Below are 25,178 nucleotides of genomic sequence, written 5' to 3' on the forward strand. Positions count from 1 at the left end.
AGTCATAGATTAAGAGACCCTACCAATCAAAATGACAGGTGCAGTGCACCTTTTGTTGGTTGTATGTGGGTGAAAATCCTGGCTAACTAATATGTCTGACAAGATGATAGTAAAGGTCCATTTCATTGCATTGCTTCAGCTTATCAGTTTTCTGCAGAGAACTTGAAAAGATGGACATACAAAATACTCCCATTAACATTTAGGACGGGTTGATAACCTTGGATGAATTATGAAGCTTGACTGCAAGTCCCTGCATATGCAACACCACTCCATGGAGAGTTCACCCATTCTAAGAGAAATGTACATTTTTCTTTTTTGAATGTAAGTTTTGAAGAAAATTTCATTCAAATAGAATAAAAGATTACAATCATGAAGGGTGATGAGTAATCACTCAAAACAAAGTATAAACAACTGAAAATCACAACTATCTTTTATTCTATTTTACCACCACCACGCCAAACATTTTCCAGCTCTAGCGTAGCCTAAAAGACTGTCTTAAAAGACTCTTAATACAGACACTTCTCTGAAATCTAGTAAAATAAGAGCCAACCCAGAAGTTTGAAAAATATTTGAGAACATCTATTTTCAATTATAAAGTGCTGAGAAAAGTTTAACAGGAACCATCTAAATGCATGACCTTGATTTCAGCAACAGCCTTCTCCATTTGCAATCCGCGACTGCCCTTCACCAAAACAATATCGCTACTGCTTAACCTTTTTGCAATTTTTAGTGAAAGATCTTCTACCTCAAGTGTGCACATAAAATTTATCTTCCTAGTTAAATTCAAATTCTCAGCTGCAGCTAGAAATCTCTTCCCAATCAATACTACCAGACCAAGATGGACATCACAACAGAGGTTCAACACAATCTCATGAGCCTCTTTTTCCATTGGACCAAGTTCTAGCATATCTCCAAGAATAGCAACCCTTTTGCCATTGCAATCCATTGCTTTTAGCAAATCTATTGCTGCTCTGGTGCTGGTGGGGTTGGCATTGTAGACATCATTAATTATTTTGATGCCATTTTGGGCAATTTCAAGCTTAGCTCTCATGTGAACGGGTAAAAATCTTGATAAGGACTCTCCAAGTTCAGACATAGAAACTCCGAAAGTAAATGCAACTGCAGCAGCAGCACATGCATTGATTGCCAAATGCATACCCGGACTAGGAATCACAAATTCAACCCTGAACATCAGTACCCATTTAAAAGTTAAGCATATGTGTGGAAAGCTACAATGTTTAAGAATAGTGATATACTTCTAACCACAAATATATCATAGTGAACAATCCAGTAATACATTTAGAGCACCAAGATATGAGATAGAATTGATAAAACAGTAATACCATCCATGGTTTAAAGATCCAACTAGAAAGGCAAAGATCTTTTCATAACCATATTGGCTGTTCCTGCAGGGTAGCAATAGACCTAAAAAATGATCCAAATTTAAATCATGTGATATCTACTTATTAATCAAGTGCAACTGATTTGTGTTAATATCACTGAGTCAATTGCTTCAAGTTTTGCAGATTGGCATTTTAATATTCTTCTTCCACTTTAGATCAAACCTGTAAGCTTAGATGTTTGTGAGAAGGCACTATACAAATATGAGGTCACCTATTGTCATGAAGGGATTGCCAATATCTAATCAAATAGAGGATAAAACATAGTTGAATTGATAACTGTAAGTGCAAGGCAATGTTATTATTCTTCCAACTGCACAGGCTGGCTGATCAATTAATGTAAATGGATTTCCCTGTCACATATTATTTTGAGCAGAGAAAAGCTCGAAGTGAAATAATACATATACAAGGGTGCGACTTGGGCAGGATCAGGTTTAGGATTTATCAAATTTTATGGATCTGGCATGATGCAGTGTGAAATGTTTAACTTGGGTAACTGAGTAGAAACCCCTATACATAAGAAGAGTAGTTGAAAAGAGTTAATCTAACCAAGCTGATGAAAAATGACTTACTGCTCAGTAGTACTTTCCAGTTTTACTCGAACTCCACAACCACCATTAGTACTTTCTGCCTGAACTAAGCGAACATCACACCCCATTCTCCTGCCAAAAAGCACCTAAACCCAAACAAGATCATCACAATTCAATCAAATGTTGGACTATCCTTAGTCCATTTCAATTTATATAAATTTAAGAGCTGATGGATAATGAGCTGAACCATCCAACTAAATAAGCAACAAATGCATAGAAAACCAGATAAAGCAGCTAAAGTAAGGGTAAGGGATGAATTCCAATATTTGTTTCAAGTAACATGAGTGTACTCTATAATTCATCAAGAAAAAAAAATGAGTGTACATAGTGAATATACATATGCCAATCTAATGAGATTTCTGTAATTTCAGCTACATTATAAAACAAATAAGGGAAACAATAATACATGTAGTTAACATATAAAGAAATATTTAATTCCACTCATTTACAATGACCATCCCTTTTATATGCCATTTACCAAATTTTCCATGACCATTAGATCAACTTGTATATCTCTTCCTAAAAAGTATCTAACCAATTAGACATGAATTTTGCAACAATCCCCTGTATACCATTCCTCCTCAAAAAAAAAAAAGAAAAAAAAAATCTTTTCCTTGGATACCAGTCCAGTGATACCACATAAACAGAACAATTGATATTAAGAAGCTTTGGACATTGATATCAATTTGGTGGGTTTCTAAGGAGTGCAAACAGAGTGGACTTGCCTCGTATTCAAGAGAGCAAACAGGTTATGTGAGGGTCAATTAACAATGTAATGCACATTCATATGTTAAATAGGCAACAGATAAATAGATTAATAAATTAAAGAGAAAACAACAAATTAGCACTAGAACATCACTAACCTTTTTAACTCCCTCTGGGACTGGAAGGTTCATAACAAGAGGATCATCTGCATTCAGAACACAGATATCCCCTGGGTTTGCCTCCAAGAGAATCTCCCCTTTGGCTCTTGCAACCTCCTTCAAGCTCCCAAAATTCACCAAATGAGAGGGTCCAACATTCAAAAGCACTCTCACCGATGGTCGACACATCTGTGCAAGCTCCAGAATCTCTCCCTTACTACTCATTCCCAGCTCCAGAACTGCAGTGTCAACATTTCCTGGAATGCCAATTAAGCTCAAAGCAACTCCAATCTGATTGTTCTGGTTACCATGCGTCTGATAAACTGAACCAATTGTTTCCAGAGCATGCACTATCATCGTTCTTGTAGTAGTCTTTCCCACACTTCCAGTGATTCCTACCACACGACCATTGAACCTCTTCCTAGCATACTTTGCCATCTCCTGCAATGCTGTTGAAGTATCCCCCTCTACTTGAATAAAACCCATCTCCCATTTTTCACAAACACGATTACCTATGACACCAACACATCCTTTTCCATATAATTCAGGGCTCACAAAATCATGGGCATTGAAGTTTTTCCCAACTAAGGCAAAGAACCATTGGCCTGGCTTCAGAGTTCTACTATCTGTGGAGATTGTTCCAGAGGGACCCCATTTTATGATTCTTCCGTTCACAGCTTCTGTTATTTCTGAAGCACTCCACAAAGGCTTATTTCTTCCATGAGAGTCAATACAAGAACATAAGATGTTCCTGTAAATCAGGCTATTCACAGATGGCTGTGATAGTGAGATTCTGCGTTCTACGATAATGGAGTTGTGAGCATTCAATTGTATGGCAATTGCAGGCATTGATTCGGCTAATCTCAGCACTCAGCAGACCCGATTTCTGAAATTTTAGGGGGAAATGATATTTTCTGTAAACAACCTGCTTTCTAAACTATAATAATGCTTTTCTTTCTTCTTTTATCTTTTGGCAATAAGGTTTTGTTTTTCTTTGTACAACATGAAAAACATCGAGAAAATGGCAGCTAATATTCTCTTCCCCCTAAAGTCTTGTTTCCTACAAATGACTCGAGATATACCAAAATTCTTTCTCCATCGGTGTGGTAGCTAATATTCTTCATACTCCTATTTTTTGAAATTTCAGTGGGAAAATCAGGCAAATTCTGGGTTAAATATGCTCATCAAGCCATTACTTAGCCTTGGGACCTTAATGCACCAGCTCATTTGGTGGCCCAATATATGAAAACATCAAATGGCCGCCACCTTGGTTAATGGATACCTTGTATATATATGTTTTAATTCAGTTGGTTAACAAAGTTTATTTATGTATAAAATAAGAACAAGAAAAACTTGGGCAGAGCCAAGTTGACCACAGAGAAAAAATCAATTTTGATGCTTCTACAAAATAAAATGGAAGATGCGCCTATGGTTATATCATGAGAAATTTCAAAGGTGATACAATCTTAACGAAAATCAGGCAAGTTCTGGGTTAAATATGCTCATCAAGCCATTACTTAGCCTTGGGACCTTAATGCACCAGCTCATTTGGTGGCCCAATATATGAAAACATCAAATGGCCACCACCTTGGTTAATGGACACCTTGTATATATATGTTTTAATTCAGTTGGCTAACAAAGTTTATTTATGTATAAAATAAGAACAAGAAAAACTTGGGCAGAGCCAAGTTGACCACAGAGAAAAAATCAATTTTGATGCTTCTACAAAATAAAATGGAAGATGCGCCTATGGTTATATCATGAGAAATTTCAAAGGTGATATAATCTTAACGAAAATGGCCAAATTGGCTATATGACAATTTCTGTAGCAGAAATGTGGGCCACCATTGGACTTAAATATAGAAAATCTAAGTTTGCAAGTCTAAGAAAATGATTTCTAGACTTTTGGGGTCAAAACCTTAGAGTTTCTAAGGTTGAGACCTGTCAATAGTTGGTTACCTATGAAGGTATAGTCAACTACCTATGACGCTCGATGCTAGTGTTACTAGCACACTGCTTGATAGTCGACTACAAAAAATCAATAATTGGTTATCTCTCATAGCTAAGGCTGAGTATTTGCTAGTAGTCAACTATCAGGAGAAAATAGTGAAAGAGAAAAAAGATTCCTCCCTATGGCCCATGCATAGTAGTCAACTACTAAGTTGTGATGGTTGACTATTTCCTCTTCTAGTAAGCCTTCAATTTTGTTGGGAACTTACTCTAAACATTTCTAAGTATGATTTAATCATTCCCAATGAATTGGTAATGGTTATATGCTCTTAACCACTAAAAATTAGTGGTTTTGGATTGAGAAAACCTAAAGAGCTTGAATTGTGAAAATTGCTAAGTGAAAAGAAAACATTGCAAGCTAGTAAAAAGAAGAGATTCATTAGCTTAATCAGTTCATACTAGTGAAAAAAGCTTGTAGCCATTGGGCTTCTTTGTTTTTCACTAAGATTTTGGTTAAGCCTAGAGCATTGTGTATGCTCTTGCATCTAATATAGTTTTACTTGTATTAGTTTTGTCTGCCCATTTTGCTTTTGATTGCCTAGGTTGGAATGTCGATGTTGGAAAGACAAACCCTATCTTAGTTTTTGTTCTGTTTCTAGATTTTTTTCCCTTCTTCCAAAAAAACGAAATCTCTGCTAATCATTTAGCTTTAAATCGACCTGATTCTGCTGCTACAGACTGAAAGAAGGTAAAGATTCTTTTGTGGTGTGATAAACTCATATTTGTGTGTATAAGGTGCAACTGAAATCTTCAGGTCCCAATACGTTTACTGTGAAATGTGTTGCTCAAAAGTTTTTTTTTTTAATTGGTAATCGAAATTCATCTTCTTTGGTAGATATGTTGGCCTTATATACAGGTCTGAAATCTGAGGCCAGTAGTAATGGTGGATTATGGGGGAAAGATGCCTGAAGTGGGAGATTAGCTAACGTCATTTGATGGAAGGGAAAGGAAAATCTATGATGGCGGAAAGCTTGGAACATGGTACTGGAAGAACTTTAACCCTCTAAAAATTTCTTTTAAAATAACGAAACGAAATTACCTAATATCAAGTCGACGCTTCCTTTACTCCTTCGCTTTTCGTCTCCATTTTATCCGCGAGACTGACACACAAATCCACAACCTTCGGTGCTTCCTCTACTCTGCAACTTCCATCACCATCGGTCCATCCACAAAGAGAAACTTTTGATTTGACTCGGCTTACGTTCTTGCTGACTTGCCGTCACGTCGAACCGCTAGAGTTGGCCATTGGCGGTTCAGGGTCATAAGCTCAACCGTTCGGTTCGATGGGTCAGTTATCCCAACTCCCAAGCTTAATGCTGAAGAAAACGCCCTCTTGTCTCTCCCTGGTCCCTGCTTCCGCTCTCTCTCTCTCTGTAAAACCTAGAAATAGAATCGGCACCTTCGCCCTTCCTCTGTCCTGCAGAAGCTAGAACCAGCACCAGGTGGCGCTACCGCGCTATTCTACCGACTGTAGCAGCGCAACCCAACGCATATCTACAGCTAACTGGTATTAGATCTCTCTCTCTCTCACTTGCGCAAAAGAAACAAATCCTAGTTCCTAACCGTAATAATAACATCAAAACAAAGAAGCATGAGATCATTGGTTAAACAGAGTCCTTGGATCTCCATAAGTTCTCTCCATAGACAGGCATATAACCTTGATAATTACTCTGTATATGATGAGCACTTCAATATAATATTCTTTACGTATTTTTGTCATGTGTATTAACCTGCAATGATCTTTACCTTTTGAAGCACTTGAATTCAGGAAGCAAAGCCAATCACAAACTTCTCTGTGGCATGAAGTTTGATGGATTGGCATAGTGTGAATATGGATAAAAGTATGAATTCTGAGGAGGAAGATTTATTTGCTTCAACTCAAAAATACCTTTTAATAGATCTTTTCTTGTGTTTGATCTCCATCTCTGTCTCCATGGATTATCTCCACATTCTGGAGTCATTGATCTTTATATTGTTTGAAGGTTTTGGTGCATATATTTATTATTTTGTGATTGGGAATTTTGCAGTGGTTGTGGTGAACTGTTGATCTTTCCTTAAATTGGTATTGTATTTCCAAAGTGTTTCTTTCTCTTTTTTTTCTCTTGTGGTTCTCATTTCTTGCGGTTTTGTTCCTTTTTTCCTCTTTTTGTTGATACTTGGTCAACACATCTCATTTCAGAACATGCCCCATAATTCCTATTCAAACCATTAAATGCATCGGCTTAAATGTGATCTCTTTGTCCTTTTTCTTTTTTGTATAGACACCAGAGGATTAACCCCTCCAAATCTTATCTTCCAATTCTATACTCAGTTGATTACCATTTTCTTCTGATCTGCACATGCCCTTTCATTATAACACTCCTGTGGGTGCCTTTATTGTTAGTCTTTTTTGGTGCAGACTGCAGCAATAATGCTCCAGATGTGTAATCTAAGAAGCATATAATATTTAAGAACTAGAAAAGAAAAGCAATTGTATCATTAATATAGCTCTCTTTTGTTTGGGGCCAGGGGCTGGAAGAACCTGGGAATATACTTCACAAGTCACAACAGAATATCCAGTATGGTATAGATTATAGAAAGGAGTATGAGAAATATCAAGCACAATTTCATCTCTCCATGAATGACACTAAGGCTGTTCATAACCTCAAAATGTCAAAATAAATGCATGCCTATGTGTCCAAAAACTGGACTTGATTTATTAATGGAAAGCTTCTCTTGCTCTTTGTCATTTCCGTCACCATTGTTTTAATTATGCATGTCATCTCTTCTTCCCACTTCCCATCCTCTGACATTTTCATGTCTAACACCTTTATCTGATGATTTTCTGAATCCAAGACACCCTCGATAATGATTCCTAACCTATAGCAAAAATGCATAGGAGATTGCCACCAACCCGTGATAGCTTTACTTTTTCTTTCAGTCTTCTAGAAGCTACAAATTACAGGGAGGAACATTGGTTTTCTATCATTTTTTGATGTTTTTTTGGTGTATATATTGTATATGCTACAGTGCTTTATATATAACATTTTTGTAAACTCTAAGGTTGTCTCACCCTTCTTATAGTAATATAATTCAATGCTTTTTGTTGCGTTTCAGAAAAAAATATTGATATGTTAAGACACCTATACTTTTTTTTTGATAATCAACAATACTTTCATTAAAAAGAAAACCTGCTAACAGGACAGCAGGCAAGGGTATAAAACATGGGCTTCCACGAAACAAGCCTGGAGCCAAACAACAGAAGTACACGAAGAAAGTATCATAAGACACCTACTAGCTACAACTTGAGCTTAGAAAATAAATTTAAAAGCACAAAACTACCAATATCACCCAAAAATTTTGAAATTGGTATAGGAATCGGAAGACTGATTTATTTCTCTATGGATTCTTTCCTTGCTTCCATATTTGCATCATATAGGCACCCCATTTTTGAAGAAATCTGCATGAATGGGAGGTGGCTGAGATGACTAGACTATTACAAGCTATCCATCCTATCCGGCTGCAAGCTAGGCCCTTGGTCTCTAAGGTGTGGATGTAGAAGCACTGTTTTCTATCCATCATTGACCCAGCTGGTCAGATCAGTGACCCAGTCATTGTCCTAGTTTGGTCAAAATACAGAGTGACCTATTGACTTGGATAGTTGAACTGCTGACCCATGACCTAGGAGGAAATTGTTCAACCTCCAGGCCAGGTTTAAAATGTAGAGATAAAGAGAGTTAGCCGATGACTATTTTTGTACTTTTACTTTCTTTCTTGTATAGTAGTTTGTGTTTACACTATCTTTGTATACTAAGGGCAGTTTTTTCCTTTTACCTTTTATTAATATAAATATCTTTCTTTAGGGTGTTGATAGTCACTTTTGACACACTCACCAATGTGTTTGTCTCCTTGGATCTGCATAAAGCTTTGTTCAATCCGTGTTTTTACTGTTCTCTTGAGGCCTCCATAACAGCATTAGGGAAGCCCTCGAGTGCCCTTGAATCCCTTTTCTAGGGCTGATTCAATCAAAACTTTACAGATCAGTTTTTTGGACTGTTGTGCCATCAGAAATCTTTCTCTCCTTGGATCTCTTTGTAGAAACATCAGATCAGCCTGAAAATTTAGATCTGGTGTCGCCCAGAGGAGATCTATTGATTCTTTTTGGTTTGGTTTTGGATTGGCTTTGATCAAGAAGGGTTTTGATCTACTTCTGGGTTCAGTAGACCATTACAGTTTCCTTTTCTAGAAATCAACTGAATGGTACTTCTCTCTACCTTTTGACTTGAAGCCTATATTTTCTTTTGGAAGTGTGCACTGCTGTCTTTGTCCCTCAATGGCGTCAAAAAGAATGGTAGTTCTCCCTATCAAGTTCAATGTTACAAACTTTGCATTATGGAAATTTAATTTTCAATTCCATGTTGAAGCAAAGGGACTTTGGGGATATCTGGATGGATCTGTAACTAAACTTGATGATTCAGATATTAAGACTCTTAATTAGTAGAAGATTGATAATGCAAAAATTGCATCACAGATCCTAGGATCAGTTAAAACTGACATTGCAATTCCTATGAGGGGATGTTGGACTGCTTATGAGATGTACGAGTATCTTGAGAAAGTATATCAACGGTCAAACGCCTCTAGACAATACCAAATAAAAGTTAATATGTTTTCATATTATCAAGGAGAAAGGAAAGTCCAGGAATACTATGCAAGATATATTAATCTCTAGACAGAGTATGAGCTGGTACATATGGGAAAGGATCCATTAGATTGTTGTGTGAAGGATATGAAATAGCACTTTGATAGAAGGAAGATTATGCATTTCCTAATGCAACTCAAACCAGAATTTGAAGTTGTCAGATCCAATATCCTTAGCCGAGGAATTCTTCTTGATTTGGATACTATTCTTAGGGAAATCTTGAGGGCAGAAACCACGTTTGTTACACAACCACTCTTGATGGATGGAAGGATCTAAACATAGATGTTGTTCTTCTTGCAACAAAACCTAAGGGGAAGAAGGATTTGTCCCGAGAACAAAGTGGTGGGTCAAATAAGAAGAAAGGAACTTATAAAGCCTATCAGACCCAATGATTTAGAAGGTGCGCCTCAGGCGCGCTTAGGCGCACAGGCGAGGCGCATTTTGGGGTATGCGCCTCGCCTAGGTCCTAGGCGTGCACCTTGCGCCTTAGCCCAGGCATGCACCTTTTTAAAATTTTGCGCTTTTTACCTTTTTTTTTGAGTCTAATGGCTGGGAGAACCCCCTATTTTCTAATGTTGTTCATTCATTCATTCCTATAAAATATCTTCTTAAAAGGCAATTAAAGTTACAAATCATTATTTTTCATGTGAGAAATAAAAATTTCAAACCCTAACATAGACTTGTTCGGGCTTGCCTCGAGGGGCGTGGTACAAAGGTGACTCATAGAATCAAGAATGCAATATGTTTTACATCACATCAGCTACTTGAAGCAATGCAATTAAGGAAAAAAAGATTGTGGGTTTTACATGCTTGAAAATGCTTTATATGTTTGCTTTTATTTTTAAATTTTCATTTGAATACGCTTTATCTGTTATGTTTATGTATTTTAATTTTAGATAATTGGTTTTTTAAAACATTTATTTTAAAACTTATGTTTATATTTTTTATTAACAGTATGTTTAATTTTTTTTTGCATTTTCAAAATTTTTTTGACATTTTTTTTTGATTTTTTAGTTTTTTATTTGTAGTTTTGCGCCTTTCTTAAAAAAGCACACGCCTCGCCTTGCGCCTTGTGGCGCAAATTTTCCCTTGCGCCTTGCGTTTTTAAAACACTGATCAAACCTCCGTAGAGAACTCAGATGTCTCCTCTACCATTGCTTCAGTGGCTAGACAAAATAATACTTCTGGTGGTATGTCTAAAGAAAGGATTTGACAGCTCATGTCCTCGATCATTTCCTTTGCATTTTTTCTATTGGTGTATCTGGTAAGTCTCCTACCCATTGCCCTCCATCAATTCACCTTTGGATTATTGACTCTAGCGCCTCTAACCACGTGATGGTGGCCACTTTTGGTTAGTATCCCAAGACCCATTCCCCTAATAAACACATTGTTACTGCAAATGGTGAGAAATGACCCATACTTGGTTTTGATGATTTACATTTATCTACCCAAAACCTTAGTTGTACCCCAATTAACTACCAATTTGATTTCGGTTGGCCAACTTGTAGAAGATGGTAACACTGTTAAAGCAATGAAAAGGTGCATGCATCAATACAAGTGTAAGAACAAGGAATGTCTTGCTACCTGAATTGAAACTCGACAAATTTAATCTCTTCACAAAGCAAAGAATTGATCACTTCAACTTCTATTAAGAATGAATGCCAAACTCACATCTGCAATGCTCTAGGCCTCACCGTCACTACTACTTTGTGTCCAAATTGAATGGTATCCTCGTGGCTGCAACAATCACCGAATCTGGTTCATCTGATGGATACATGCTTTGAAATTGGTGAAGAGAATTGATTATTACAACCCCCGAGAGGAGTCTGTGATCCAGAGTGCCTCTTTATATGCATAACCGTATGGAGACTCGTTTCCTCGTTTGACTAGGAAACTAATTCCCTTATGTTTGTGAAGTCCTTTTATCTCTCAACTACTTCATAACCAACATTCAACTGTGATTTGAGCCACTCATATAACCTCTTCCTTGAGGATATAATCACCTAGGGCTGCAAATAAGTTGGATCAGATTCAATTCCAATTCGATACTGATCAGTTAAGGGGCAGATTCGGATATCCTTCCTGATCCCAACAAATCGGATTGGATTGTAAAAGCCAATCCGTTAACTTAATAGATCGAATTCGGATATTGGCTGATCTAATTCGTTAATTATAAAACATTGTATATTATTTACATATATATGTATATTCTATATATTATTTATATAATTATATATTTTATATTATATAAATAATATAATATATTATTTATATTACATAATATAAATATAATTCTAATCGAATTGGATATCCGATAATACATTCGAATTTGAATTCAAATCATGCTTTTGAAAATCCGACAGATCTTTATCGGATTTGGATCAGTCAAATTTTCTTAACGGATCGGATCGGATATGCCCTTACCGAATCCGATCTGATCTGTTTGCAGCCCTATAATCACTCTGAGTCCACATGATTGTGGATGAGGATCAATTGGGAGCATGCCTATTCCTCTATATGCAGAATATCTCAAGATACTATAATCGAAGTTATCAACTTCGTTGCCTCGTCATGTCGAAGGGGGTTTGATGAAAGATATTGTTCATGTAATCAAATCAACTGCAATTTCCATTGTAGTATTGACACATACATCACATTCCATTGAAAATAGCCCTTTTAGAATCCTCGCTTCTCAAACTAGAAGCCCACAACGATTGGTTAGGCTCGATAATTACACCTGACACTTGTATTGCAAGCTTGTGATGTGAATCAAGTGATGTGAAATGTAATGGAAATCGACATTCAATTATCAACATCAAAATTGAACATCATCGAGGACATCAACATCGCACAGAGTTTTGTTACCTCATCCTCGAGGGGGCATTTGTAGACATGTGAATTTTTAAGCCAACTAAGTGGGCTTAATTTACGTGGTAGCCCTACCAAGTTAATATGGGCCTCCATGGGCCCAAGGCCCAAGTCTACATAAATATGGCTTAGTGGCCCAAGGATCCAAGTGTATTAAGTCCAATTTGGCCCATGTCCTATTGTAATAGGGTGGTCCCATTTGCAAAACCACTAACTTCTACATAATAGAGCATGTTTAGGAGTTAACCCTAACTCAACACCCCACTGACAAGGGAATGGTTAGCAAAGTTGGTTGAGGTGGCAATTCCAATCCTATGTTATAAATAGCCTTGCCTAGGAAGAAAAATGGCTCTTTTCCTCCCTTTTTTGCAATTACATTGCAAGAAGCTCTCACATACCAACACTTGAGGATTGCAAGCAACCACAAGATCTTGCAAACTCAAACAATTTCAAGATCAAGAGAGAAGAAAGAAGGGAAAAGCTTTTTAGTTCTCTACAATACACTTGGATTCAAGCTCTCCCAAGAAGATCAAGCCATTACAAAAGGGCCATTCTTAGAGAAGCGTCCTTCACAACTGATCAAGCGCAAAACCCGGAGTGAAGAAATCTACATCAATTCTTCAGAAGTACCAAATTCAAGGAAATATACATCAACACTTTAAGAAGTACTAGAAACACGCCAACAACCCTTGTCTTCACCGAATTTGATCGTTAATCAGAGGTTGCTCACATCATCGAGCAGAATTCAAAGAGAGTTCAAATCCCTTGTATATTTCCTTATTTTTTTGATCAATAACACATTTCATTAATTAATCATAGAAACAATTACAAAGGGGAAGATGAACTTATTTATCTTCTAGTTGAGGCTTGAGACCCCAAGAAAGGAGAAAAAGAATTACATTTGAGCCCAAAGCATAGACTCCCTCTCCACCCCTTGTTTAGCTAACCCATCAGCAAAAGAGTTAGTTGATCTTTTCACCCAATTGATATTGACTTCCATCTCTTAAACCAGCCACCTAAATTTCCTCCTCTCATTGTTGTAATTCCATAACCCACTGTTGTCTTTATTGAGCCACCCTACCACCACCTATGAGCCTCATTCAGTTATAAGTTTTCTTATATTCATCTCCTTAGCTCTCTGGACTCCTTCCATAACTGCATAGATCTCGGCTCTGAGAGAGTCACTGTGTAATCTCACCCCACTTCCTCAACGTGTCATCCATTGTGTAATCTGTGAACAACTCTGAGGATTTCAGCCACTGTACAACCCTTATATGGATCATTTCTCTCAGTTCTTCAGCACCTCTCTCTACTTCAAAGAAGATCTTGGAGTTTCTTTCTTCCCAAAAAGACCAGCATACCGCAGCTCTCAGGCATCTCCACATGGTCCTACCCCTTTTCATATGCCACCTAAAGAAAAAAGGGGAAAAAGGCTTTGCAAGTTTGATGGAGGGTTCCAAATACACCCAAAGAGGGAGAAAGCCCATTGCCAAATAGGCTTTGCAAACTGGCATGACACCAATAGTTAAAAACCAGTCTCCCCATCATCTTTACAAAGAAAACACCTGTGAGGGGATAAACATGTCTTAGGTCTCTTCTTTTGTGCAGATCACCAGTGTTGATTCTTTGTAGAAAAGCTTCCCAGCAAAAATTACCAACCCTAGGAGGAATTGGTCTGCACCAAACCTCTTTAACAAGGAAGGGGAGGGCTACAGGATTGGTGGATTGGCTTAAGACTTTGAAGAAAGAGGCACAAGAGAATGAGCCAGTGGGGGTGGGGGTTCAAATTCTGGAGTCCAACCTAGAATGGTCCAAAAAAACACTATCAAGAAGTTCAAGGAGACTCGAAATACTGTCAAGGTCTAAGTCTCTCACAGCCCTCCTCAAACCCAAATTCCACCCAAACTTTGAATTGGAATAGGAAGGAGTAATGAAAGAAGAAACTTGCTCAGATGGGGCATACAAGGAAGGAAACTGGTCCTTTAGAGGGGTATTCCCCACCCAGGTTTGTTCCCATAATTTTATGGAGTTACCTGAATTCAAATCATACCTAATAAGAGGGGAGAAGACTGGTAACAGATCATGAATGGCTTTCCAAGGTGACATGCTTGTATTCCTACCTCAGATTCCATCATCCCATCCATTTTGCTCCAACCCATGGATGCTTACCACTACTTTAGCCCATAATTTCTCCTTCTCTAGTGGGAACCTCCATAATCATTTCCCCAAAAGGGTAATATTCCCCAGCCCCAATCCACTTAGGTTTTTTCTCTTAGTCACCACCTCCCATTCACTAGCATAGAATAATGACAATTCCGAACACACCCCATAATCCATTTGCACCATCTTACTCCAAACCCAAATTTGGTCATAACTATCTTTTTTTTTTTTTTTGAAAAGGTAAGATAAATTTGGTCATAACTTCCTTTAAGAAAGACCAGTCCACCAAGTCGTAAGCCTTTTCGAGGTCCAGCTTACATATCACTCCCTTTTTTCTATCCTTCCTAAATTTCTCTACACACTCATTGGCAATTTGAATTTGATTAGTAATTTGTCTTCCACTCACAAAGGCTCCTTGATTTGGTGCAATGATTATTGGCAATACTTCCTTCAATCTCAAAGACAACACCTTTGCTAATATCTTATACAAGCTATTTACCAAACTGATTGGCCTGAAATCCTTTGGATGGGATGCATCTTTCTTTTTTGGGACTAAAGCCAAGAAGGTGGAATTCACTCCAGGGTTAACAACTCCTCTCCTATGAAATTCCTCAAACACTAGCAAAATGTCACCTTCCAAAATATCCCTGCATTATTGGTAAAAAGCCATCGTAAAACCATCCGGGCCTGGAGCTTTTGTTCTGTCCATAGAAAACACAACATCCTTAATCTCTTCCAACTCAAACCTTCTTTCCAACCTCTGCCTATTGTTTACCCCTATATCTGAATAGTCCAGTCCTTCTAACTACACCCCATACTTAAAGGCCTTCTTAAGATGGACTTAAAGTGTTCCACAAAGGCCCCTGCTATGTCATCCTATTGTGTCAGAGCAACTCCATCCACTTCCAGTATGGATATAAAGTTTCTCCTCCTCTCATTTGCCATAGAATGAAAAGACCTAGTATTTCCATCTCCGTCTTGTAGCCATTTGCATCTAGATTTTTGCCTCCAACTTATTTCCTCTTTATGTAGGCAATCTTCTAGCTGTTTTCTCAAACCTCTTCTTTGTTCTTTGTCTGGCTCTCCAAGTTCTCCCCTTTCTTCTTTCAAGTCAAGGAGCTCAATTTGGTTCATCAAAATTTTCTTTCTTTCTTCTAATCTTCCAAACTCCAATTGATTTCACTCCTTGATCTTTGCTTTCAAAAATTGAAGTTTCTTATGGAACCTCATACCTTCCCATCCTACTATTGGGTTATACTCATTCCACCACTCCCCTACTCTCTTAGTAAAACCAGGATGAAGTAACAACATATTTTCAAACCTAAAAGGGGGCAGGTCCTCCACTCCTCCTTTCCTCCTTGCAAATCACTATGGGCCAATGGTTAGAGGTCAACCTAGGAAGAGCTTTAGAGGCTAAGTTCCCCCAATGTTCTTCCCAATCCAAAGAGAACAGAAACCTATCCAACTTAGAGCAGATGGGACTTGATTGGAGATTGGACTAAGTGAATGTCTTGTGGGCTAAAGATATCTCTTTTAGTTCAAAGGCATCCACAAACCAGTTAAACTTCCTTATACTAGTTGTCACCCTCTGATTAGTATTATTGGTTTCCCTTATGAATCTAATCACATCGAAGTCCCCTCCCACACACTAAGGCCTATTCCATAGCCCTCTAACATCAACCAATTCCTCCCACAATTTCCCTCTCTCTGTAATCATTCGGTCCATAAACATTTGTTAGCACCCACACATAGCCATCCTCTTGTTGCTTAAACTTCAGGGAGACTGAGTATTTTCCAATCAGTTTCTCCAATCCTTTAACCACACCCCTCTTCCACATTGTCACTATCCCCCCTGAAGCTCCCCATGAGGGAGCAGCCACCCAGCTAATCCCCCTGGCTCTCCAAATTATCTTTGCCCATCTAGTGTCAAACTCCATTTTCTTGGACTCCTGTATTAGTACAATGTCTGTGTCAAACCTCTTTATCACCTCTTTAATCGTTGCTCTTTTCCTTGTACTTCCTAAACCCCTCACATTCCAATTAAGTATCTTCATAATCACTTCTTTCTTAGTTCCCTTCTTCACCTAACCACTACTTCCCCCCTTTCCTTCTATCTCCTTTTACCCCGAACTTCTTGTCACCTTCTACATTCCTTTTCAATCTCTCAACTTCACTTAGTTTTCTTTTCTTTATTTTGATTTCCTCCTTTTGGAGGCCACCTTTCAAAACATTCAAGTTTTCCATTCTACATCCCAGCTTCCCTACAAATTCTGCTATCGAATCAGGAGCTACTTTGAGGGCAGCTCTACCTCCTAAGAAAGAGAAAAAAAGAGATGATTCTGAAAAATGTTTTTTTTTATCAATTACAAATTCATTAATTCAATATAAGAATAATTATAAAGCGGAAGACAAACTTTCTTATCTTCCAATTACAATTTGAGCCCCCAAGAAAAGAAAAGAAAAGAAAAAAGAGAAGCAATAAAATTACATCTGAGACCAAAACATTGATTCCATCTCCACCCTTTTTGGTAATAATTATGAGAAATGATGCTCGATACCATTTCCTTCTGTGATTCAGATATTTATAATCATTAGCTCACGTCGCACATGGGCTCTTACAACAGACTACTGATGTGGCTTTCTTACATAAACAAATCTGACTGGTGGTCCAGGCTTGCCGTTAGAGGGAGATTTCTCAACTGCTACTTGGGCTGGGCTGCTTCTAGCCGTTGGAGTTCGGGTGGTCTTAATAATCCCTCCCTCCTAGAGATCAACCTTGTCCTCAAGGTGGGAGTGAGGAAATTGCCATTTGAGGCTCTGGAAATTTTCCCAGGTGGCATCTTTTGCAAGGAGTTGGTCCCAAACTACCCGACCTTCTTGGACTACTTTTTTTGCCATTCTTAACCCAATGGAAATCTAAGATCTTGAGAGGCTGAACTATCAATTCTCCTTCGTCAGTGAAAGCAGGTAACGAGGACTGAGTGATGACCCCTTCTCCCAGATGTTTTCTTCCGCAGGGAGACATGAAATGTGGGTTGAAGCCGCATGGTGGCTGGGAGGTCAAGTCGATAAGCAACTTCTCCAATCCTTTCTAAGATGCAAAAGGGCCCAAAGAAATGGGGTGAAAACTTCTGCCATGCTCTTCGGGCTACTGATGTTTGTCTGTAAGGCTGTAGCTTGATATACACTAGGTCCCCCACCTGATAAGAGATGTCACGATGTTTTTTGTCATACTAGATCTTCATAGCTTGTCTTGATCTTTCCAAATGGTGCTTGAGGGATTGAATGATAGCATCTATAGCTAGTAGTTGGTCCTCTACCACAGCTACCTGAGTGGACTCCTTCTCATGTGGTAGTAAGGCTAGAACCACCGCTATCACACTCGATGATAAATTCATGGGAGAAATCGGGAAGGGCGAGAGTGGGTGGTGATGCGACTGCATTCTTAAGTGCCACAAAGGCAGATTCAGCTTCATCATCCCAAGTGTATGCATCCCTTTTCAACGGCCATGTAAGTAGGCCAGCTGGGAGTCTGTAATTGTGGATGAAGTGCCAGTAGTAACCTGTTAGTCCAAGAAATCCCCTGTGGCTGCGAACTGATGAGGGTTTAGGCCAATTTATCATGCTGGTCACCTTATTTGGGTCGGCTATGAAAGTTCCCTAAGACATTATATGGCCAAGGTATTGCACCTGATTCTGGCAAAATATGCATTTAGAGGATTTAGCAAATAATTGATGGCTGGTCCAATTAGGGCTATATATCAAGATATCATCAAAGAAAACCAATGCAAACCGACACAAAAAGGAAGGAAGATGTCATTCATAACTAACTGAAATGTGGATGGGGCATTGGTCAGCCCGAAGGGTATGACCAAAAATTCATAATGCCCATCCTGGGTTTGGAGTTGTTTTATGAATGTTAGTCGGATGGACCCGAATTTGATGGTCGCCCGACCTTAGGTCCAATTTTGAGAATACAATAGTTGTCTGAGCTCATCAAGTAATTCGTCTATAATAGGAATTGGAAATCAATCCTTGACTATGATCTGGTTCAAGGCACAACAATCCACACAAAACCTCCATGTTCCATCCTTCTTCTTGACAAGGAGAATTGGGGACAAGTAGGGACTTGAACTGGGTTGAATCAGCCCTTGTTGCAAAAGTTCATTTACTATTTTCTCTATCTCCAATTTCTAGTAGTGTGGATATCTGTAGGGGCGCACATTTGCGGGCCCCTCTTTGGATTGTATGGGGATTCAGAGGTCCTGGACCCTAGGGGGTGGAAGGCTTACAGGATTAGAGAACACACATGTCTTCATAAGCCTTCAATAGATGTTGCAGGGCCTTCTCCTGTTCTGGTGAGGGCTATAAGGCCTCCTTAGTTGTTAGCACCAACCCACTGAGGTTAGGGCCCAACATCATTATAACGGGTGCGGGAGGGGGGGGGGGTTCCATGAGCTAGCACTGTTTGGCCACAGAGTTGTAACCGGCCGACCAGGGTTGGTTAGGCTCCAAACCCTTAAGGGTGCGCAGTTTTCCATCAATAGTAAACTCCATAGTAAGGCTTTCCTAGTCACATTACCACCTGTCCCAGTTGGTGTAACCATTGGACACCAAGGACCACATCGACCCCTCTAAAGTTTAACGGATGCAAATCAACCCTGAACCAGTGCCCCTGGACCAAGAGATCTATGGCTCGACACACCTCATCACATTTGAGTTGGTTCCCATCTGCTACATGGACTTAGAAGAATTTGACTGGTTCAACCGGTAAGCCCAACTGGTGAGCCAACGACCCTGTAATGAAGTTAAGAGTGCTGCCGCTATCGATTAGGATGGAAACTTGACGTCCCTTGACTATTCCCCTAACTCTCATAGTTCTGGGAGAATCTAGGCCAACCAGGGCCTGTAGAGAAATCTCGATTCGTTTGTATCAACCTCAAGTTCTTCCTCCAAGGTTGGGGGCTTGTCTTCCTCGAGTTTCATCAAATGGAAGGAAGAGTTGTTGGCTCTTGTAGCAGTGACCGAGAGTGAACTTTTCATCGCATTTATAACACAAACCACACTCTCGATTTGACTGCATCTCCGACCAAGTCAATTTTCTTAGGGGAACTGTTGGACCAACGAGTTTCGGGTTTCTCGGATTTAGCTGATGGGCTGGGGTCTTTAAAACTGGGCCAAGATTTTTGTTTATCTTCTTAAGTCGATTCAGGCATTCTTCATGCAGCCTAGCCAGCCCTAAAGCGGCATCGACAATAACAGGGTGAAGGGCCTTCACCTCTATTCTTATGTCTTCACGCAAGCCACCTACAAAACTTCCGGCTAAAGCATTTTTTGGCCATCCATAGACCCTACCTACCAAGCACTCGAACTCTTGTTGATAGTCATGCACAGAGCCGAGTTGCCTGAGTTTAAAGAGAGTTTCATCAAGTTTTCGTAGCCAGAAGGTCCAAACCTCCAGCACAAGGCCTCAGTTAAATCTGGCCAGGTCAACTGGGGGTGAGAATGATGGTACCATTGGTACCAAAGTATAGCTTCTCCTTCCATATGAATGGAGGTCGCTACTACCATTCATCCAGGAGATAGGATCATCACTTGAGAAAAGGGGAAAATCGATCTTCGCCAGTTGTCCCAATAACCCTCTGTTCCTCTTCAAGCCAGCTTGACTTGAACTCTTGCCTTAATTGTCACAATCTCCTATTGCAGAGAGTTGGGAGGACATCGCCGTGATGGCTTCCTTCAACTCCATATCTCCGGTTATCTGATGTATGTTGGTTTCCAGTTTCTCCACTCATTCTTCCATGGTTGTCGATCAGGTGGTCGACATCCTCTTGCTCTGATACCAATTGATGGGTTACTGCCCACCTCAGGAGCTGCTTCGAGGGCAGTCTGCCTCCTAAGAAAGAGAAGAAAAGAGAATTATGAGAAATGATGCTCGATACTATTCCCTTCTGTGATTCTGATATTTATAATCATTAGCTCGTGTTGCACATGGGCTGTTATAACAGACTACTGACGTGGCTTTCTCACATAAACAAATCTAACAGGTGGTCCAGGCTTGCCATTAGAGGGAGATTTCTCAGCTGCTACTCGAGTGAAGGGATGAGAGATCCATCATATGGATGGCCGAACCCTACAGGTAGGTTGGGCGAAATTTAAAAAATTTCTCTCCTATGTGGGAATCACATTCCCTGTTTTAGAAAACTGCATTTTCAAGGATCAATCTTGAACCTAAAACAGACCAGATCTGAAACCAAAAGGTAGGAGATGGATATACCTAATACGGAGTAGTAGTAACCCCCAACAAAGGTGTTCACACCCAAGGAGATTACCAAAGATTGCTCCCACTGAAGATGACACAACGTAGGGTGGAGCATAACAACAGGATGGCTCTTCAGCAAGAACCTGATTCTTCACCAAGAATCTGATGGAGGGTGAGTGAGAATGACTTCAGATCACCTTTTCTGCCAAAAGGTGATATCAAGAACCCTTTCTTGATCGCTCCTACAGGTGGAGATCGAACTGGTAATGGCAGTAATAGTAGGAGAAGGCAAGAGCAGAAGATGGCGTCAATCCAACTGTGTGCTATCTTCTCTCTTGTATCAGTAAGTATGAAGGATGATTTGGGGTTTATAGCCTTAAAGAGAGGTTCTCCTAATCCCATTAGGAGTTTCCTAATCCAAATGTTGTATTTGGATCTGGACTCTCTTTAAGAGATAAGGATAATCCCTTATCTTATCTGCAAATAAAGATCAGCCCTCCTAATCTAATTAGGAGTTTCCAGATCTAAATCTCTATTTGGATATGGACTCTCTGAGTGGATAGGGACAATCCCTTATCCTATCTGCTGATCTAAATCCCAGAACCGCCCATCTTTAATTAATCTTATTAAGCCAGTCCGAATTGGACTTTAGGCCCATTAAATCCATTTGCTCACTTAACCTCCAAACTGCTGCCTAGTTGGATATCCTTGTATGGCATGGGACCCAAACATTGATCTACACATCGGCTACATGGGTTCAGCCCAGCCTCTGTTAAAAGGCCTGGTCGAATTCACTGGAGGTGACAGTGAACAGAGTCCATCACCATGGGTTCTTAATGGGCCCAACATTTACACTAAATGGTCATTGGGTCAAGCCACCTTATAAAAACCCAAGGATTGTGGGTAGATGCAAGATTAACACATCAGGTATTACCCTCAATGGTCTTACACTTAACCTCTCATCCCATAATGATCAAACACTATTCGACAAAAGAGGACCTCTCCCTCGGCTGCAAGGTACAATGTTGCACTCTCTACTCACATGGATCCTCGGAATTAAAACCTTTTGCAAACATTTTAAAACCATAATATATATATGTATATCTCTATATAAATATATTTTGCAAAACAAATTTCAACGGTTGAAATCGATTGCTAGTAGTTCTGGTTTCCATAAGAGAGAGTGCATCCCTGATCATTCACTTTGTCCGACAAAGGGGCTGATCCTATCACTATGATCACCCACTCAGATGAATTCTCGGACTGTCCCAACGTACCTAGGTTTTGACCCCCTCTAAGGATCTTACTGATTGACATATCAAAAATAGCCCAATCCGACACCTAGTGCAGTATCATAATCGAGTCTAGGGGTCAGGTGTAACATTCCAGTTTTGCCCATCTATCTCCAAGGTCCAAGGCAACACTGGAATTCTGTTCCGATTCAGGGTTTCAAGAAAATCCACATTGCATGTGCCTCGGGTCTCACCCTGGCAGCTGAGACAAGCCACCCCAACCAACTTGGCGACACATCAGTGTCAACCTTGGTAGGATAAATCTCCCCAGATCTATCCAACGGCTGTGAAAATTCTAAACTAACACGAGTCTCATAAGTGTCCGGTTTAAGGGTATTACACAGAAACACACAATAATAACATGAATCAAATATGTACTTTATTCATTTACATTAAATGTTATAATGTACATCATTCTGATTGGAGCTAAGGGCATACACTGTCTAACAGGTTTCTGGGATATAACTAATTGCATAAGGAAATAACATTATTTTAGTTGATGCTTGTAATTTTTATTGCTAGAATAAATATTTTTCACTGATTGACTCAAATAGACTAGGTATGATCAATACTTGTGCTACTACTAGAATGTATATTAAATATTCTCGAAGTAATTTGGCAGATTTCAAAATTTTCATGTCTTTCACTTGTGTATGAATCCAATCTCTAAAACAATAACTCTTTCCAGAAAAGAAAGAAAAAGAGAAACCCATTGAAATCTGTTTTTCCACCAGTATCTCCTTTGTCTTGAAAGCTTGAGGCTTTATTCTACATTCTGTGAACTTTCTACTTGACTTTTTTTGATGACTATCTTACAAGAATTTTACTTTTTGTCAAGAGAGCTTTGTCCCGTTTTCCTTCCTTTGTTCAAGAGAGCTTGAGGCTTTATTCTGCAAAACTTGAATCTCATTTTACTATTCTTTGTTTTCCTTTACATTACAGGGATGTACGACAGTTTGGGAACTCAGTCTGGGGTGCCAAGACCCTCTCTGAATCCCCAACCTAATCCATTTGGTAATGCTTTCTATGGAGCTGGTTCAGGACTCATCCGAGGTGGACTAGGTGCATATGGAGAGAAAATATTGGGTTCAAGCTCTGAGTATGTACAAAGCAATGTATGTAGTATGCTGAGGCTAGAGTACAACTATATCCAATGAAGAGGGGAATATAATGAACATAAGGGGAAAATAAATGGAAATATGACTTCTTTTCCTCATGTTTTGATTGTATATTTGGTTATTTGCACTGATTTCACAGATAAATAGTAATGTAGGATGGATTTCCTCGTGGACAGTAAATTTTAATCCTATTCCATTTGGGATATGGGCATGGAAATTGTTGTTGACTGCTTCAATGCTCCAATATACCAAGTCATACTCCACCCATGGGGAAGAACATTGGGATGTGGAAATTGTACCATATGATGTAGGATATTTGATTGTATACTTCTCACCATTTCTTCCAATATGTGCAGATAAGCTGGTATTTCTCTGATCCCCAGTACTATTTTCAAGTGAATGACCAGTATGTCAGAAACAAATTGAAGGTTGTCCTATTCCCATTTCTGCACAGAGTAAGCAAGGATTTATCCAGAAGTTGGTTCTCGCTTTCTTCCTTTAAGTTTGCAAAAGTAATTTCTTGCATTCATTTCTGCAGGGGCACTGGACAAGGATAACCGAACCAGTTGGTGGTAGGCTCTCCTATAAACCACCAATTTATGATATCAATGCTCCAGATTTGTACATTCCCTTAATGGCCTTTGGTACCTATGTGGTTCTTTCTGGATTCTTAATGGGTCTTCTTGGAAGGTAAGCATCTGCATTCTTAGCCATTTAGGGAGGGGTTCTTTCTTTCAATGTTTTTGTTCATTAACCCAGCAATTCTTTTATTGGCCCTTCATTTTTGCCAGGTTTAGCCCAGAAGCCGTGAGTCTACAGTTCACATGGGGACTTGGTTGTTGGTTTGTACAAGTCTTGGTGCTTAAATTAATGTTGTATACATTGGGAAGTGGAGAGGCCCCATTGTTGGACATGGTGGCATATGGGGGATATGCTTTTACAGGAGTTTGTGTGAATATACTTGGCAGGATCATCTGGAGCTTCTCTTACTATTTCCTGATGACTTGGACAGCCTTGTCCATGGGGGTTTTCTTGGTTAAAACAATGAAGAGAGTTCTGTTTGCAGAGGTGAGGAGTCATGCTTCGAGTATGCACAACTATTGCTTGCTTTTGTTGGCTCTGGCTCAGATCCCATTGTTCATATTTCTAGGCTGGATCAAGGCTTGACTCTGACTTAGTTGCTTTTTGTTTAGGCTGTTAGTAACAGTACCCTATGTAAAATGTTAATTGCAGTTTAGCTATTTGGTTCGGCTTTATTTCCTGGCTGGCTGGCTGGATTCTCAGTTTTGTGGTCAAGAAATATTTTGAAGTGTAACCAGTGTTTAGAAAACTGGATCGGACCAGCTGGTTGAACCGGTTGAGCTGTGAGCCAGGGCCCTGACTGGTTCAGTCATATCTCAATAATCGGACTTGCTCAAAAACTGTTATAAACCGGCTTACCAGTCGGTTAAACCAGTGAACCGGTCCTAGTTTCATGAAACCACTTGGGTCCATACCTAAATGAAATTTTGAAGTGTTGTTAATAAGATTTGATCTCTATACCTCTTATTTTCACATATTATTTAAGGGTAAATCTCTCAAGTTATCCATGCTGTTCACGAAATTGACAAATTGTATCCTTATTGTTTACATATAATCTTAAGTTACCTTTAAGTTTTCTGACAATTTTCTAATACCTCCTTTGCCGTTAATTTTCTATCACACTCAGTTTACATGTGACATCACATAATTGTCTATTATGTTAAAATTCTTAAAAGACCCTTATTGTTCATTGCCGCTGTTAGAACACTGTCACCAGTGGCAATTATAGTGACGACGGAACACCACGACCACCTTCTGGATGATGAAACACGAGGACCACCTTGATGTTTCTAAAGAAACAAGAAACAACACGACTTGCTTTCTAATTTCTAAGTTCTAACTAGGCCTGCTAAGCA

General features: G+C 39.2%; 2 protein-coding genes across 2 annotated transcripts; one reads left to right on the forward strand and one right to left on the reverse strand.

Moving 5' to 3' along the window:
* Nucleotides 1-305: 305 nt before the first annotated feature.
* LOC148860800 (uncharacterized) lies at nt 306-6,043 on the reverse strand. Its single transcript, XM_088984014.1, has 4 exons — nt 5,903-6,043; nt 2,854-3,739; nt 1,973-2,076; nt 306-1,184 (listed from the first exon to the last, which is right to left on the reverse strand). Exons 2-4 carry the CDS (start codon nt 3,700-3,702, stop codon nt 611-613), a joined length of 1,527 nt encoding a protein of 508 aa, XP_088840140.1. The 5' UTR covers nt 3,703-3,739; nt 5,903-6,043; the 3' UTR covers nt 306-610.
* Nucleotides 6,044-6,147: 104 nt separating this feature from the next.
* LOC148860801 (uncharacterized) lies at nt 6,148-24,767 on the forward strand. Its single transcript, XM_088984015.1, has 5 exons — nt 6,148-6,370; nt 23,066-23,238; nt 23,598-23,696; nt 23,780-23,931; nt 24,033-24,767. Exons 2-5 carry the CDS (start codon nt 23,068-23,070, stop codon nt 24,406-24,408), a joined length of 798 nt encoding a protein of 265 aa, XP_088840141.1. The 5' UTR covers nt 6,148-6,370; nt 23,066-23,067; the 3' UTR covers nt 24,409-24,767.
* The last annotated feature ends 411 nt before the right edge of the window (nt 24,768-25,178 follow it).

The sequence above is a fragment of the Nelumbo lutea genome, chromosome 4 (assembly GCF_056320005.1).
Source record: "Nelumbo lutea isolate HS-2025 chromosome 4, American lotus-T2T, whole genome shotgun sequence".
Classification (NCBI taxonomy): Eukaryota; Viridiplantae; Streptophyta; class Magnoliopsida; order Proteales; family Nelumbonaceae; genus Nelumbo; species Nelumbo lutea.